At 45.2% G+C, this 15,940-nt stretch overlaps 2 protein-coding genes across 3 annotated transcripts; both read right to left on the bottom strand.

Moving 5' to 3' along the window:
- Positions 1 to 405: 405 nt before the first annotated feature.
- Positions 406 to 11,969, bottom strand: LOC135671945 (indole-3-acetate O-methyltransferase 1-like). Its single transcript, XM_065180380.1, has 6 exons — positions 11,758 to 11,969; positions 11,586 to 11,671; positions 1,852 to 1,992; positions 1,324 to 1,746; positions 962 to 1,237; positions 406 to 875 (listed from the first exon to the last, which is right to left on the bottom strand). The coding sequence occupies exons 3-6, from the start codon at positions 1,966 to 1,968 to the stop codon at positions 501 to 503; spliced, it is 1,191 nt and encodes a 396-aa protein (XP_065036452.1). The 5' UTR covers positions 1,969 to 1,992; positions 11,586 to 11,671; positions 11,758 to 11,969; the 3' UTR covers positions 406 to 500.
- A 130-nt stretch (positions 11,970 to 12,099) lies between these two features.
- LOC103995398 (indole-3-acetate O-methyltransferase 1-like) lies at positions 12,100 to 15,864 on the bottom strand. Of its 2 annotated transcripts, none has more exons than XM_065180406.1 (6): positions 15,726 to 15,864; positions 15,478 to 15,566; positions 13,649 to 13,869; positions 13,121 to 13,543; positions 12,759 to 13,034; positions 12,100 to 12,672 (listed from the first exon to the last, which is right to left on the bottom strand). In XM_065180406.1, the coding sequence occupies exons 3-6, from the start codon at positions 13,763 to 13,765 to the stop codon at positions 12,298 to 12,300; spliced, it is 1,191 nt and encodes a 396-aa protein (XP_065036478.1). In that variant the 5' UTR covers positions 13,766 to 13,869; positions 15,478 to 15,566; positions 15,726 to 15,864; the 3' UTR covers positions 12,100 to 12,297. The 2 variants fall into 2 exon arrangements, with proteins under 2 accessions (XP_065036478.1, XP_065036483.1); XM_065180411.1 differs by having other exon boundaries at positions 13,649 to 13,789; positions 13,900 to 15,566.
- Positions 15,865 to 15,940: the final 76 nt, after the last annotated feature.

Below are 15,940 nucleotides of genomic sequence, written 5' to 3' on the forward strand. Positions count from 1 at the left end.
ATCAAATAATGACTTAAAAGACTTCTTGAAGATCTTTATCAAGAATAAAAAGAAGTAACGAAAATATTTTACAACAACATAATTATAATGATAAAAAATATAATATTTTATAAAAGAACGAAGCATGGAGATATGTTATTATTTTATCCAAAATCTTATAGCAGGTGAAGTCATAATAATAAAATATTATCATACATATCAACAAGTTATAGATATTCTTATCGAATCATTTATAATTCAGAAGCATGTTTATTTTATATCTCAATTGGATGTAGGTAAGAACAGTATTAAGAATTAATTTATAATAATTATTTAGATAATAGTTGTAAACATTACCCTAAATAGTATCCTAAGATTTATGGGGTAATGCATATACTTTTCAATCCTTGCTCCTTCGTCCCCAACACAGTCTCATGTCCGATTACTGCATGAATGCTTCTACGGTCATCTCGTACGTCATGAATCGAAGGAATCGCATGAACGGGCTCATCAGGAATGCGTCAGCTCGCGGGATGAGATGGGATCGAGGGAGAGAGCGAGGCGACGATGTGGAAGAACTGCATCTGCTCCATCAGCTCCCTCGCATGGCGTGCCGCCCGGAGCTCCAGCCTCCCGAACAGCTCCTCGCTCAGACGTTCGCCGATGTGCGCCTCCACGAGCACGCCGGCCACCGACCGGCAGCTGTTAGCGAGCGCTCGCCCGACCTCGCTGGCGTCCTCTGGGTGGTTGACCACCAGCGGGCTGCCTCCCTTGACGACCTGAAGCTTGTTGATGGAGAACGAGCCCTCGGCCTCCACCACCTCCTTGAACTCCCTGAGGCAGGCGGCGTACACGGGGATGTTGAAGCTGTCACGCTTCTCGCTCTCCAGTAGACCCTGCGATCGACAAACATGACAAGTTCGGATCAGTGGCGTGTGATACGGTTGAAGCAGACGTGAACTCGGTGTGAGTGAGTGCTCGCCTCTTCGACGAGGTCGTTCCAAGCGTCTTGGAAGTGAGCGCCGAAGAGGAAACCTGCGCCGCCTTGGTCGGCCGGGTCGATGGATGTCCGGCCGAGGCAAACGAGGAACATTACGCCGCCAACCTTCATCTCGACGGCGCGGGCGCGCAGGAAGCTGGCGAGATCCGCCTGGAACTGCTGCTTGTAGGCAGCGGCAGTGTCCGCGGACGCGCCATGGACGAAGACCCGCCCCCTGTTGTATGCCGGCGATCGCTTATCGGTCACCCGCTCGGGCACCTGTTGCAGTGCGACACCAAATAGCGGTGACTCCTTGGACTCCAATTGTTCGACAGCAGATCGAAAGCATGGTGAGCTGATGATACCTGAGAGAGCCAATGCAAGGAGAAGGTGGAGTTGAAGACGTTTATGGATCTAGAAGGAAAAAGTCGGCCGTAGAACGAGCCGGGCACGCCAGCGGCGTAGTAGGACCGCTGCTCTTCGGCGGCCGCCAGGCACTGTTCCAGGCTACTGCTGCTCAACTGTGGCGGGAGAAGCTGGAAGAGGACATTGAAGTCGTTGCAGGGGAGGTCGGAGAAGAAGACCTGGAACTCGGGGGAATCGTGGCCGAGCGCAGCGTACATCTTCGATACGTGCTCGACGATGATGCCCATGAGGAAGAGCGTGTTGGTGCCGCATGAGCAGCCCAGGTCTGCGACGGCAAACGTGCCACCGTCCTCCAGCAAGGGAAGCTTCATCGCGCTCAGCGTTGCTTCCAGGAAGTGCAGCATGGCTCGTGCATGGCGAGCCTACAAAAGCACAGATATTTAGCTAGCTCCATTGTTGATGTCTCATCTTACAAAGGCAGAGAAGATTCCAAGGAACAACACGGGGCAAGAAGAAGTCATCAGTACTTGAGCTTGTGAGTTCTTCAGATAGCTGGTCTCCCCCTTGCCACCTTTCATGCTGAGCATCCTCTCGAGCTTTAGCTTCGTGACCACAAGGTTTTCTCCCTTGACAGCCATGGCCATCTTCTGATAAACTGCACTGAAGGCCTAGGCTTGGAGTTGGGTGTGTCGGAACCGCAGGACGGAAACGAAAATGAAAAATTATTACTTGAAAATGAGGAGAAATCTTTGCAATACTTAAAAATATTTTTTTATAATTTTATAGATTGTATTTATGTTAGTTCTCCAACTTCAAAAATAACTAACTAACAATGTGGGACTATTGAAAGAAATATAAAATATAAAAACTAATCAAAATAGTAAGTGAATAGTTTTCTTTTCGAAAATAGTCTTACTTGTTCTATATTAATCCCCTTCTCTTCCGTTGAGAAAAAATTCGCCCAGATTCAATTCTTCGTAAAGTGTTTGGAAAGTCTTTCTTTCATAAGCATATCAAAACTATAACTACTTCCTTAAATATATTCTCTTTCTTATGTTTATCCGTTGTTTCGTTACATGTAGAGGCAGAACAAAACAGGGGAGAAGAACTAACCGTTGGAGGCGACGGGATGCGCCCCCGACAGCAAGTCTAAATATACCATGACAAAGGAATGATCTAAATATTCCTGAGGACCCCCAACAGTATCTGCTTCTCTCATTCCTATACCATGAGAAAGGACTGATCTAAATATAGCATGTATATTATATACCTGTAAAATTTTAAATATTAAGCATAAGCTATTGTGTTATATTGATTGAAAATTTAGATTCCTCACCTACAAGTGAATCTTTTTCACTACCATTAATTTTTTTTAATTATTAAAAATTTATCAAATGAGATTTTGAATCCTTATAACTTTCGTATAAGTGGGCCTCCTATACTGCTAAATTAGTATTTTATGTATAAAAATTTTACATTTAGTTAAGCGGGTCGACATCCATACATAAATATATTGGTGCTTTGAACCTTCTAGTACAAAAAAAATTATTAGATGATATTTTGAAACTTTTATTTTAACAAACGGGACTTATACACTATCACTAGATCAATATTTTAAATCAAAAAAATTATTAAATAAGATTTTGATAAGTGAATCTTGTACACTACCACTATATTCATGTTTTAGCAATGTCTTATGATCAAATCTCGTCTTCACTTCTTTCTTTTTGAAAAAAAATATTTTTTTTTCATTTGTAATGAAATTCTAATAAACTTTCATATCCATAAAATTTTCATATTTAATATTTTAATATTTTAAAATTTTAAAATTAACTATTGATTTTTCAATACATGTTAGGAATCTTCGGAAGCTTTTGATTAATGTTTATTGAGTCTGTTTAGTTCAATTAGAGTCGAATACGATCGTCGCGTGACCCTCCCACCTCGCGGTGATCGAAACAAGTCAACTACGATCGTCGTTGTTTCCTCCCTCTTCGTTGTCAGCATCGACAGCGACCGCTACAACCGCCGTTGTTTCCTCAACTGCCCACGATCCTTCGGCGTCGCTAACACCTCCTTTTGCAGTGCGATAGAGACAAGGCAACACTGCCTCCCATCCGCGTAACAGCCTTGTCCTCAACCGCCGCAGCCATCGCAGTGACTAGCCCCCAGCGACGCTGCCCCCAATCGCACCACCATCGTTGCCTCCCAGCCCTCAATAATAGTGATCCCTCCACATAGCGACCGTAGCTACATCCTGCATCCTCGCACCAATCCTTCATTCACACAGTGCTGCCATCGACTACGTCACCGCAGCAGCACCGAATAGGGCAGTGATTGATGCCCTAGTCCCAACACTAGAAACAAGAGTTGAGATTTCAGATTTGCAGTCTTACAGAATGATTACCGACAACTCAGTAAATGCCTAAATCAAAGCATTGGAAATCAGAATTGAGAACTGACTGCAAGAAACACTTAATGATTTCAAAAAGAGCTTACTGGAGAGCTTCAGCAACTTTCAACAAGATGAAAGTTCAAATCTTATATTGAACCGATCTGGAGACACAAGAAAAAACCAAGAACATGACACAAGCTACCCACGCATGAAGGTGGAATTTCCAAGATGGAGATCCGATCAGTTGGATCTCTAAGGCAGAAAAATATTTTCGTTTTCACATAACCCTAGAAGAATCCAAGATGGAAATAGCCTCAATCCAGCTATATGGAGATGCAATCCAATAGTATTATTGGTACGAAATTTGTCATGGAGTCCCCTCATGGAAGCAATTTAAGAGAGGGTTTCTTGTTCGCTTTGAACCATCTGAATATGAAAATGTTGATGGACAGCTTACCAAAATTCGTCAGATTTCTACAGTATTGGAATATCATAGCATATTTGAATGATTGTCAAATCAAGCTAGAGATTGGTCTGAACGATAACTGGTGGGTATATTCATCGAAAGACTTAATCTAGATATTCGATGTGAAGTTAAGGCTCATCAACCTCGCACTATGATTGCTGCGATATCATTTGCACGTTTAAATGAGGAAAAAATTAGTAGGAAAAATCATCGAAATAGAATTGACAACAAACAGATGATCAGCAAGCCACCCGCCCCATCTATTCTTAACCGAAACCCTAACACCCTAAGGCTAACCCGAGAAGAACTCAAGGAAAGATCAACGAAGGGTTTGTGCTGGCGTTGTGAGGAAAAGTGGAGTAGGGAGGACCGATGTAAACAAGGGCAACTTCTTATGATTGAACCAATTGGGGAGGAACCGGAAGCTAATAATGTGGACTCCGATCATGAAGGTATGGATTCTGATGACGATGTTGGACCTATCATACATATAGTGTATGTATTAGCCGGCTACTCTAACCCGCAAACTATGAAAGTTGGAGGAACTTTGAAACATCAACATGTTACAGTTTTACTGGTAGCACTAACAATTTTATGAACAGTAAGGTTGCCAACCGATTAGCCTACCACATTAAAGACCGTAATAAATTTGAAGTAAAGGTCGTCGATGGACGGATTTTAACTTGTGATAGTAAGTGCGCAAAGATTAAGCTGACTTTGTAGGGCCAAGAGTTGCTTGTTGACTTCTTTTTGCTATCCTTGGAAGACTTCAAAGTGGTGCTTGGAATTGAATGGCTATCAACCCTGTGTCACGGACAAACTTCTAAACAAGATGTTCGATGTAATCCTTATGTGTGTCCGTGTCTTTTGGCATGTTCATGCCTTGTACAGCAGGTAGAGGGGCGGCCGAAGGCTTAATAGTCCCATGTTAGTTGGGTTGGTGGCCTCTTTAGGCTTGTAAATAAAGGTTGTGTCATGTGGACACGTTCGAGAGCTTTTCGGTCTGTAATGGACCATTTTACCCTTTGTTGTGCCACTGTTCAGAGCTTGTAAAGTCTGTTTGTAATTTGCATTGTCTATGAAGTGTTTTTTGGACATGTTTGCTTGTGGATCCCGATTGAGGCGTTCTCTTTTACCCGTTCTCTCTTTTGTTGGTCCTAAGGGACAATGGGAGGCTTCGGGGAGGCTGACCTTTGCGGACGGACGCGCGAGGGTGCCGCACGACTTAGGCAAAACCAGCTAAGTCCGTGTCATATGGTATCAGAGCGGGACAAGCACTCATAGAAACACTTAGCATGCAAACGTGGGGGACCTAGCGGGGATGCGTTGAGGGCAGTCAGCACACGCGCGACCGTTTGGGGGAAAACGGGCATGGAGATGTAGGGAAAAGGAGTCGCTCAGAGGAGCGGGCATCTGAGTTTGGCATTCAGAGGAATGGCCAACCCTTCGCGCAAGAGGCACCACGAGAACAGGCAAGCTTGGAAGAATGTGGAGCGCACAAAGGTTGGGATGGCTGAGTTTGAGCTACGGCTCAACGTTGACAACTTTACTTGATGGTGCTCAAGGCAAGCGAGGCGCTTGGCAAAAGGACGAGACCATGCAAAGTGGAATGAGTTGCTCAGCGACCGAAAGAGTTGTGCAAAGCTCACAGAGGTGAGGGGAATTGCTAACTCGAAGAATTCGGTACTCATGCATGGGCTTGTATGCGGACGATGGATTGTTCGTGGCCATCCCAAGGCGACCGAAACTCGGCGCCATGGAGCATTGAAACTTTCTCTTCGGCATGCGAAGGATACGTCCGGAGGAGGCTGAAGTGTGCAACGAGTTCAGCATGTTGCTAGGCCTTGAGGGGTGCAGTGGTGGCTGTATTGACGTGGAGGCGCAATCTAGCAAGTGCGTTTGCATGAGGCAGAACAATGCACAGTTTGTTCAGCAGATCGGAGTAGTCCAAGGGGATGGTGGTCTCCGAAACGAAGAGAGATGTTGCTCCAATGGGACAGTTATCCAGGAGGGATAAGTCTCGGCTCTCCAGAGGGAGAATCATGTGAGACGGACCTCACATGTTGAGGAGGAGTACCTCAACAAACAACAACTCCACGAAGCTCGATGGACTGAGCAAGCGGCGAGGAGTCGTCGCATGATCTCGCTTGAGAGAATGCATTGGTGGATGCATTGCGAGATCAAGTGGGGGAGCGACCTGAAGCAACTTAAATGAAGGCACACTTAGAGTCGATATGGAGATCGGACTCAAGGGAGGGCTGACCCGTGGAATGGTGGGCGCGAGGGCCACCATCGACTCAATGCAAAAACGAGGAGCGGAGCAACTTGGGTGTAACTTGGCGAAGTACCCAAGCCGCATGAAGGGAGCCAGCAGAGAAGTTGGAACATGGAGCAGAGGCACAGTGCTTTCCTTAGACATAGGTCAAGGACATGAACTCTTGTAGAGGCAAGAGCAGGATCATGTTGTGCCATGGGTCCTTCATTCTGACGGAGTGGACTCATCTTGCATGGTGCCAAAGACGAAGGGAGCTTCTGGGCACATGCACCTTATCTCGGAGGAGCATTTGATGGAGGAACTAAGGCGACTCAATTTGCGGAGGCGAAGTTGGGTTCAGAAGGCCTTAGCACGGGGCAAGAGGACGCAGAGGCAGGTACTCTTGAAGAATATGCCACAGTGTTGCCATTCAAGTTGCCATGAAGGAAGCAGTGCGCAGCGGAGATTGTGCTGGTAGGGGCAGAGGCCCAGGATCCAGGCAATGGTGCACAAATTACAGCGAAGTCGGTGGACTTCGGGAGTTACTAGGCGACGGACTGTCCTAGAGCGGTGCTTCATCTAGGTGTGACCCAAGAGTGGGTGGATGAAGGTTGATTGCCAAAGCGAACAAAATCGAAGGTGGAGGAGACCCTGCGATGTATTGGCAGAGGCCACACATGGAGGGTTCACAATTCGAGTTTATTCCACAAGGATCAGAATGCAATGGAGATGTCACCAGGAGGCGACATGGTGCAGCGGATCGTGGTGGAACAGTTCGTGGCAATGCGACACACACGACATAGTCCCGGGAGGGACTAGATCATATGGAGGTATGATCGGGAGCTACTGGAAGCTCCACTTCGGTGAACAACACGACGGCAAGAAGGGCTATGGATTCAAGGAGTGAAGGCCATGGTACCGCAGAGGCGGGTCTTCCGGGCGTGCATCGAATTTTGCATCGGATGAAAACCTTGGTCATCAGCATATGGGGGCTGTGTTCCACCAAGGGAAAAGTTCGAATGCAAGTACCAGTGAGTCCCATGGGAGGGACTTGATCATGCAGAGGTATGATCGAAGCAGCTGGAGAGTTGGACTGCTCCAGAGCTCATATTCGCTTAAGGGAGCCCGACAAGTCAGAGGACAAGGTCGAGTAAGCGAACGTTGCTACCAAGGAAGCTAAGGAGAACAGAATCGGTGCAGACCCTTTAATGCGATGGCAGAGGCCATGCATGGGAGTTGCAGTCTGTCTTTCCATCGACCAAACAGTCTGCTTAGAGAACATAGAGGTGTTGAAGCAGGGGGTCGAAAAGGGCGAGGAAGCGACGACGAGTCCAAGAGGGACTTAGCTACCCAAAATCAAGCAATCAGTTAGAATGGAGGTGGACTCGGAGGAGTGTCACGGAGGCATATCTACTGATTGTGAAGAAAAGGGATGGAGATGCGAGGCGACGGATAGTAGTGCCATGGGCATGGCAGCGCCATGGTACCGCAGAGGCGGGACTTCCGTGAAGGTCATTGATCCCTTACTCTCATGGAGGGAGAGTGTTTGGTCGTGAAAGGGGCCGAGGAGGTGGAGCATGCAGAGGCAATCTCCAAGTACCGAGACAAGGCTGAAGGGCAGAGGCCGAGGAACTTCGTAAGACCGATGTCAACAAGTTTCTCATCAAGATAGCCGTAAGTGAAGGACTTCGGGTCATGCAAGAGTGCACGACCAAGGAACGAAGCAAGCAGTACGCGGTGTTGTACCTTTGCTACTCAGTGGAGTAGGCGGCAGGGTTGATGGAGAAGACGGTACAATCCCAGAGGCGACCTCATCTATCAGAGAATTACTCCAAGTTGGGGTGAAAACTTCCTGCATTCCAGAAGTTCAATGGCATTGAGAAGGTGAATCACAGTAGCTAACTCAACGCAAGCAGTGCAAACACTTCAAGTGCTTCAGAAGTGTGAGCAAAGAGCAGGCGAAGGCCAGTAACCAGCTCGATGCATGAAGTACAACCTCGAGGAGGCGGGCGAAGTCAAGTAACCTTTGCCTTCTCAACTCTTAAGAGAATGGGCGAAACCGAGTACCCCAATTCTCTTATCTATCCAGCAGAGGAGCTCTGTACAAGTTCAAAGACCCTTCGAAGAGAATGGAAGACAACAATTGTCAAATCCTCACCAATGGTGATCAGTGCTACTGAGAGTAGATTGTCCGCTTCATTTCCCAACGAAATGCCAATCGAAAGCGGAAGTTATGCGAACCTACTTGGATGTGACAACTAACTGAAAGAAGAGTCAATGAGCAGATTTTGTGGAGGAAGGACCCAAAACTTCAGAAGTTTGCGAGACGATGCTCGTTAAAGCTCCAACAAGCATCCACCCAGTTCAAGCAGCATGTGGAATTTTTGAGAGACTGGCGCAGTAAGGATGGTCTTTTCCTTCATTTTGGGGGATCCGCAGGAATCAACAAGGATCAACACAACTCAGCCAACCCCACACCAGAGTCAGAGTCATTGGTGAGTTGAAGCAGCATGGCGGATCAAAGGTTCGACTACTCAAAAACAACAGCGGAGAGCAGCTGGGAGCCAGGAGGCGCATTGCAGCTGGAGCAGAAGATTGAAGACTCAGCAAAGGCGAAGAGTTGCAGTGTTCACAAAGGCTTCGACGAGGACGTCGAAGGGATAAGTGGGGGAGAATGTCACGGACAAACTTCTAAACAAGATGTTCGATGTAATGCTTATGTGTGTCCGTGTCTTTTGGCATGTTCATGCCTTGTACAGCAGGTAGAGGGGCGGCCGAAGGCTTAATAGTCCCATGTTAGTTGGGTTGGTGGCCTCTTTAGGCTTGTAAATAAAGGTTGTGTCATGTGGACACGTTCGAGAGCTTTTCGGTCTGTAATGGACCATTTTACCCTTTGTTGTGCCACTGTTCAGAGCTTGTAAAGTCTGTTTGTAATTTGCATTGTCTATGAAGTGTTTTTCGGACATGTTTGTTTGTGGATCCCGATTGAGGCGTTCTCTTTTACTCGTTCTCTCTTTTGTTGGTCCTAAGGGGCAATGGGAGGCTTCGGGGAGGCTGACCTTTGCGGACGGACGCGCGAGGGTGCCGCACGACTTAGGCAAAACCAGCTAAGTCCGTGTCACCTGGGTGATGTTTTGTGAAATTTTTCTAAACTAATCATGAAGTTTATTATTAATGGAAAGCAGATGATCCTAAAAGGAAGACGTGGGGGTAAGGTCACAACTGCCACTAGCCATCGGATGAAGAGGGTTTTTAGAAGACTGCAACACCGAAAAGCCGACCTATTGCTTACGCTATCAAGAAGTGGAGACCGTACTTACTTGGTCAATGGGTTGTGACACGCTACAGATACCCTATGATTGAAGAGAAACTCCCCGAGTTTGATGCTGCTCGGCCTTGAGGACAAGGCTGATTTGAAAGGGGAGGAATTATTATAATCCTTTTATTTTTTGAGCTTTTGAATAATGTTTATTGAATCTATTTAATTCAGTTAGAGTCAGATATATGTTAATTTAATATTTATTTATTATTAAGAGTTGATGGACTCTAGGTGGAACTGAACTAACCTATAAATAGTAATGTAACAGTTTCTTTTCGACAGAGAATGAAATATTTTTTAGTCTTTAGACTAACTTCAGGAGGTCGATCCCCTCGAAGCGATCAAGGAAGTCGATCCCCTCGAAGTGATCATCCCTTTTCCCTTCTTTCTTCTACGATAGAACCCTAGAGTCTTATCAAAACATATGTTATGTTGTATACAATGTGGAAGGACAAATACATCATATTTGAACATATGTGGAAAGATCAACTTGGATTAAAAAAAGGTTTCTTTGCAATATTGAAAACTTTGCATATGTGAAAATTCCTACAACACTTTTCCATTGTGCACATAGGTCCCTCTAGCCACTTTTTAATATAATCCATGTTAACATGCATAAATTAAGTAATATGGAGGATTTCCATACAAATAATAAGAACTGGAAAATTATTTCTGCAAAATCAACAGATCTGAAGAAGTGACAAACAAAAAAAGAAAAAAGACAAAAAAGAACTCACAAGCCTTCATTTCCAAAATTAAATAACCAGTGGAAAGGTCAGCCTGGATTGTGATTTCATTCTACTAGTTGGTACAAGATACTTGCATGATAATGACAGTAACGTCAGAACTTGATGAGAGAAGGTGTCCAAACATCAATTCCTTACATGCAAAATGAAGAATAGGATACTCCATGCTAACTCCACCTGATACCTCTTAATTTTATCAAGTGAATAAAATAAATATTACAAAAGATTAAAAAAATAGATTCAAACCTCATCCGATATATTTTTAATATCTTAAATATTAAAAATCACATATCAAAGATTCAGAGTTCCAAATCTTATCCGATATGTTCTGAAAGTTGCCAATTAACTTGATTAGTAAAAATTTTAGATTGGAATCTCACCTTCACAAAATATAAGCATTGGCAAGCATTGTGTAATAATTGGAGGAAAGTCTGGACTCAGTGTTTTGTCAAAGATGACTTACCTTGATGTACTCTCAATGGTGGAGGTCCAGAAACCACCTTTGCACAAGGCATCAGTCTCTCGTCAAAGGTTCGGACACCACTTCCCCCAACGAGGTGTTATCCTCCTCACAAATGTTATCATTTCGTTAGGCCCTACAATACTACCATGAATATAGAGAGTAACCCTGAACGCTATGTAGGGTCATAGAACAGGGCACCATTCTCTTGGCAAGCGTCTTAGCCCACTCCACCAACCAGGTCTTGGCAAATGCCATCACTATGTTAGGCTCGATCGATATGCAAGGTCATAAAGCCTCTCATGCTAAGCGATCTCTTCCTTTCCACAATGAAAAGCGAACATCACGCGGTGAGAAGGATACAAAAACCTTAACACTTCTTAGTACTCGAACACTATTGGGACTCTCATGGAGCTCTCTGGGTGTCTATCTCTTGACAAATCCTTGATTGACATGAGAGTCGAGGGAAGATTCTTAGTGTCTCTAGACCATTCACTCGCTTTCATAGGAGGACTCGTATTCTTTCAGCACCCAGCAACATCGACGATCAGGGAAACACCGAACTCAGAAATTACATTCTACCGATATATGTTCTACTTTCAGTTCTCAAAGGTCATGTACCTCGAAAATGCCTTCTCAGGTTCCAATCTCTGTTAAGCCTTGCGTGCATAGGTGCCAACAGTTTGCTGCTGCTGCTGCTGCAATGGCTGCAAATCAAAGTGCAAAAGATCTAAGCAGATCAATTTTGTGAATTCCAAACCCAAATCGACCAAAAGAGCAGCTAATGCCAAACCCTAGAAGATGCCAGAACCACATCATCAGGACGCGAATCCCATTAATTCCAAGGATTAAACCCCAAGAAAGAACCAAATTTCATGGTCGGAATCGAAAAGGGTAGCCACATCACCGAGGCGCTGCTGCTCCCGGCGGCGGAAAGGGGGGAAGAGAGGTGGGAGCGGGGCGACAACCGATGCTCTCTCTCTCTCTCTCTCTCAACTCCCCCGCTCGCTCGCTCGAAGTCGGCGTAAATAAAAGAAAACCGTTTTTACATATATATATATATATATATATATATATATATATATATATATATATATATATATATATATATATATATATCTGTACGGTTTCAAAATACCAGAAATATTCTCTCGCTGCATTGTGGATTAGTTCATCAGGCATTTGCTCAAACCCATGTTTTAAGCTTATTCAGTCTTTTGGAATGTACAGGCTCAGTTGGATGAGCATGTCCGATTACAGCATGAATGCTTCTACGGTCATCTCGTACTCCATGAATCGAAGGAATCGCATGAACGGGCTCATCAGGAATGCGTCAGCTCGCGGGATGAGATGGGATCGAGGGAGAGAGCGAGGCGACGATGTGGAAGAACTGCATCTGCTCCATCAGCTCCCTCGCATGGCGTGCCGCCCGGAGCTCCAGCCTCCCGAACAGCTCCTCGCTCAGACGTTCGCCGATGTGCGCCTCCACGAGCACGCCGGCCACCGACCGGCAGCTGTTAGCGAGCGCTCGCCCGACCTCGCTGGCGTCCTCTGGGTGGTTGACCACCAGCGGGCTGCCTCCCTTGACGACCTGAAGCTTGTTGATGGAGAACGAGCCCTCGGCCTCCACCACCTCCTTGAACTCCCTGAGGCAGGCGGCGTACACGGGGATGTTGAAGCTGTCACGCTTCTCGCTCTCCAGTAGACCCTGCGATCGACAAACATGACAAGTTCGGATCAGTGGCGTGTGATACGGTTGAAGCAGACGTGAACTCGGTGTGAGTGAGTGCTCGCCTCTTCGACGAGGTCGTTCCAAGCGTCTTGGAAGTGAGCGCCGAAGAGGAAACCTGCGCCGCCTTGGTCGGCCGGGTCGATGGATGTCCGGCCGAGGCAAACGAGGAACATTACGCCGCCAACCTTCATCTCGACGGCGCGGGCGCGCAGGAAGCTGGCGAGATCCGCCTGGAACTGCTGCTTGTAGGCAGCGGCAGTGTCCGCGGACGCGCCATGGACGAAGACCCGCCCCCTGTTGTATGCCGGCGATCGCTTATCGGTCACCCGCTCGGGCACCTGTTGCAGTGCGACACCAAATAGCGGTGACTCCTTGGACTCCAATTGTTCGACAGCAGATCGAAAGCATGGTGAGCTGATGATACCTGAGAGAGCCAATGCAAGGAGAAGGTGGAGTTGAAGACGTTTATGGATCTAGAAGGAAAAAGTCGGCCGTAGAACGAGCCGGGCACGCCAGCGGCGTAGTAGGACCGCTGCTCTTCGGCGGCCGCCAGGCACTGTTCCAGGCTACTGCTGCTCAACTGTGGCGGGAGAAGCTGGAAGAGGACATTGAAGTCGTTGCAGGGGAGGTCGGAGAAGAAGACCTGGAACTCGGGGGAATCGTGGCCGAGCGCAGCGTACATCTTCGATACGTGCTCGACGATGATGCCCATGAGGAAGAGCGTGTTGGTGCCGCATGAGCAGCCCAGGTCTGCGACGGCAAACGTGCCACCGTCCTCCAGCAAGGGAAGCTTCATCGCGCTCAGCGTTGCTTCCAGGAAGTGCAGCATGGCTCGTGCATGGCGAGCCTACAAAAGCACAGATATTTAGCTAGCTCCATTGTTGATGTCTCATCTTACAAAGGCAGAGAAGATTCCAAGGAACAACACGGGGCAAGAAGAAGTCATCAGTACTTGAGCTTGTGAGTTCTTCAGATAGCTGGTCTCCCCCTTGCCACCTTTCATGCTGAGCATCCTCTCGAGCTTTAGCTTCGTGACCACAAGGTTTTCTCCCTTGACAGCCATGGCCATCTTCTGATAAACTGCACTGAAGGCCTAGGCTTGGAGTTGGGTGTGTGACATGCAGCCATGGAGGGGTTCAATATATATAGTGAAGTGGCTGTAGCAACAAGTTACTGCAAAAAAAGCATATTAATGTTCCTCACATGATCTCTAATCCCACAAATTTCGCCGGACTTCCATTCTGTGGACTGCAAGGAATGGCATAAAGGACCAAAACTATACCTTTGTCTCTTGGAGCATTCATGAGTCTGGATTCTCGAGTAATAGAACCATAGCAGTTAGATTTATCTTAGGTAAAGGGGCATAAGAACAAGTGAACCCACATGGATTCATGAACATACAAAAAGCCTTCATAGTGATCTACAGCACATCTACCTATTGCTTAACATATTGAAATTGAAAATTTTGCAGCTTATTTTTATAATTATTATAAGGATAGAAAAGTGGCATCGTGGTGTGGAAAAATTTTGAGGTGCTAGTGATGTCTTATGATGAAGTCCAAAGTTGGTGGAATCAAATAAAAATTCAAAGAAAAGTGATTTCTATTTGTATTGATGATTTTTCATGCATTGTACTAATGATTATTATGCATAAAAGAAAAAGAGTAAGCATTAAGAGCAAGATGTCTTGCTAAATCAAATCATTAATTTTCTGAATGAAGATAATGGAAGCCCTATAAGAATATATATACATATATATAGATGGGAAATAACAAATCTAAAATATATATGATTTGATTTGTGTACTAGGCATTATTCCATTAAACAAGGTGGCATGGACACAAATTGTTCCTAGTAAAAAACAAAGGAGAAAACTGAGGCATCATTACATGCAGGGACTAATTAGCATTTTTCACTAACACATGTCATCATCATTAACTGAAATGATAAAAAAAATGAGACCCATAATGGAGCCTAGTTTAGCTTAAACCCTTCTAAACTGAATTCACTCACTATCAAACACTATGTTATGATACTGCACATGTCATTGACTGTACAGAATTGGCAGTAAACAAAAGTTCCACATGATTAGCCAAATCCATGCCCGAATAAATAAAACATATATAAGAAAAGTAATTAAGACTATTAAAGTACGAAATTATGCTCGACCCAGTTGCATATATGATGGAGTTTTCCTGCGTAAACCATGCTTATTGATGAGGAACGGGATTTGTGGAATACAGCCGGCCTACCTATCAATCCTAAAGAGAATAAGAAACCCAGAGCTACTTGTGTTTAGGTCCATTCTAAGCATCAAAAAGACAAATAACTGGTCTATTGCATGTTGTGTTGTTCAAGGAGAATACATATCTAAGATCCTGGTATCAGTATGTAGTGTGCGTAGATCAAATTGTAGGAAACTAGGAATTGTAGGCTGAAGTGACCTAAGAGAAGAGGCATGCCTTGGATCCAGCAATGTGAAGAGTTGACCATGTTTTGTCTGTTATGGACTGCAGTGTTGAGTATCTTATCAGCATGATTTAGTTGATGGAGTTCAACAGTGATCAGCATGGTTTTGGTTTGCCCATGGAACAATCAAAGTCGGACTATGTGAGTTCAAGATTAATTGCTAAAGTTTGTAGTAGAATCCTAGCTTTTTGTCTGAGATTTGACTAAGTAATTCCGAGATTAAACTGATAACAGTGAAGAAGTATCAGAAAAGTTCTGCTGCACAAGTATCAGCCGTCTGGTAAAGCTCTTTGGACATTAGTTTTTTCTTACCCGATAAAGGAAAATACACCTCTCAGATGAACAGAAGCTAATGTTGCCACTATCCCGGTGGAATAGACCAAAGTACTGCAAATTAAGTCCTGCAAAATAGAGGAAGCATCCAGAACGTACATAAATGACAAAAAAAATGCATAAGAAACCTGCATAAAGCAAGGTCACGGATGTACTCTGAAGAGGAAATGATGCAGATACAAAAGGAGATGTGAGCTTGGGGGTTCAGGAATTAGGGATCTTAGTACCTGTGGCAGAGGGTCTCTTCTATAGTAGGGCTTCCATAATCACCTGCATCCCATGAAAGCAAACATAAAAGATATGGGTGAATAAATTTTGATTGAAAGATCCGATAGCTCTGTGTAGGAATACAACTCCAATCAAGATGATACACCTACTGTTGTGCAAGTTAAAGTGGCATCAGTAAACTTGGTGAAACAAAAGAATCAAATCTTGGCATCCC

Source organism: Musa acuminata, chromosome BXJ1-1 (assembly GCF_036884655.1).
Source record: "Musa acuminata AAA Group cultivar baxijiao chromosome BXJ1-1, Cavendish_Baxijiao_AAA, whole genome shotgun sequence".
NCBI classification, from domain to species: domain Eukaryota; kingdom Viridiplantae; phylum Streptophyta; class Magnoliopsida; order Zingiberales; family Musaceae; genus Musa; species Musa acuminata.

Excerpts from the sequence above, each read along its gene's own strand:
- LOC135671945 (XM_065180380.1), bottom strand. The coding sequence starts at position 1,968 with ATGGCCATGGCTGTCAAGGGAGAAAACCTTGTGGTCACGAAGCTAAAG. Across the intron at positions 1,747-1,851 it reads TGAAGAACTCACAAGCTCAA|GCTCGCCATGCACGAGCCAT; the intron begins GTACTGATGACT and ends GTGCTTTTGTAG. Across the intron at positions 876-961 it reads GGAACGACCTCGTCGAAGAG|GGTCTACTGGAGAGCGAGAA; the intron begins GCGAGCACTCAC and ends TGTCGATCGCAG.
- LOC103995398 (XM_065180406.1), bottom strand. The coding sequence starts at position 13,765 with ATGGCCATGGCTGTCAAGGGAGAAAACCTTGTGGTCACGAAGCTAAAG. Across the intron at positions 13,544-13,648 it reads TGAAGAACTCACAAGCTCAA|GCTCGCCATGCACGAGCCAT; the intron begins GTACTGATGACT and ends GTGCTTTTGTAG. Across the intron at positions 13,035-13,120 it reads CCTTGCATTGGCTCTCTCAG|GTGCCCGAGCGGGTGACCGA; the intron begins GTATCATCAGCT and ends GCACTGCAACAG.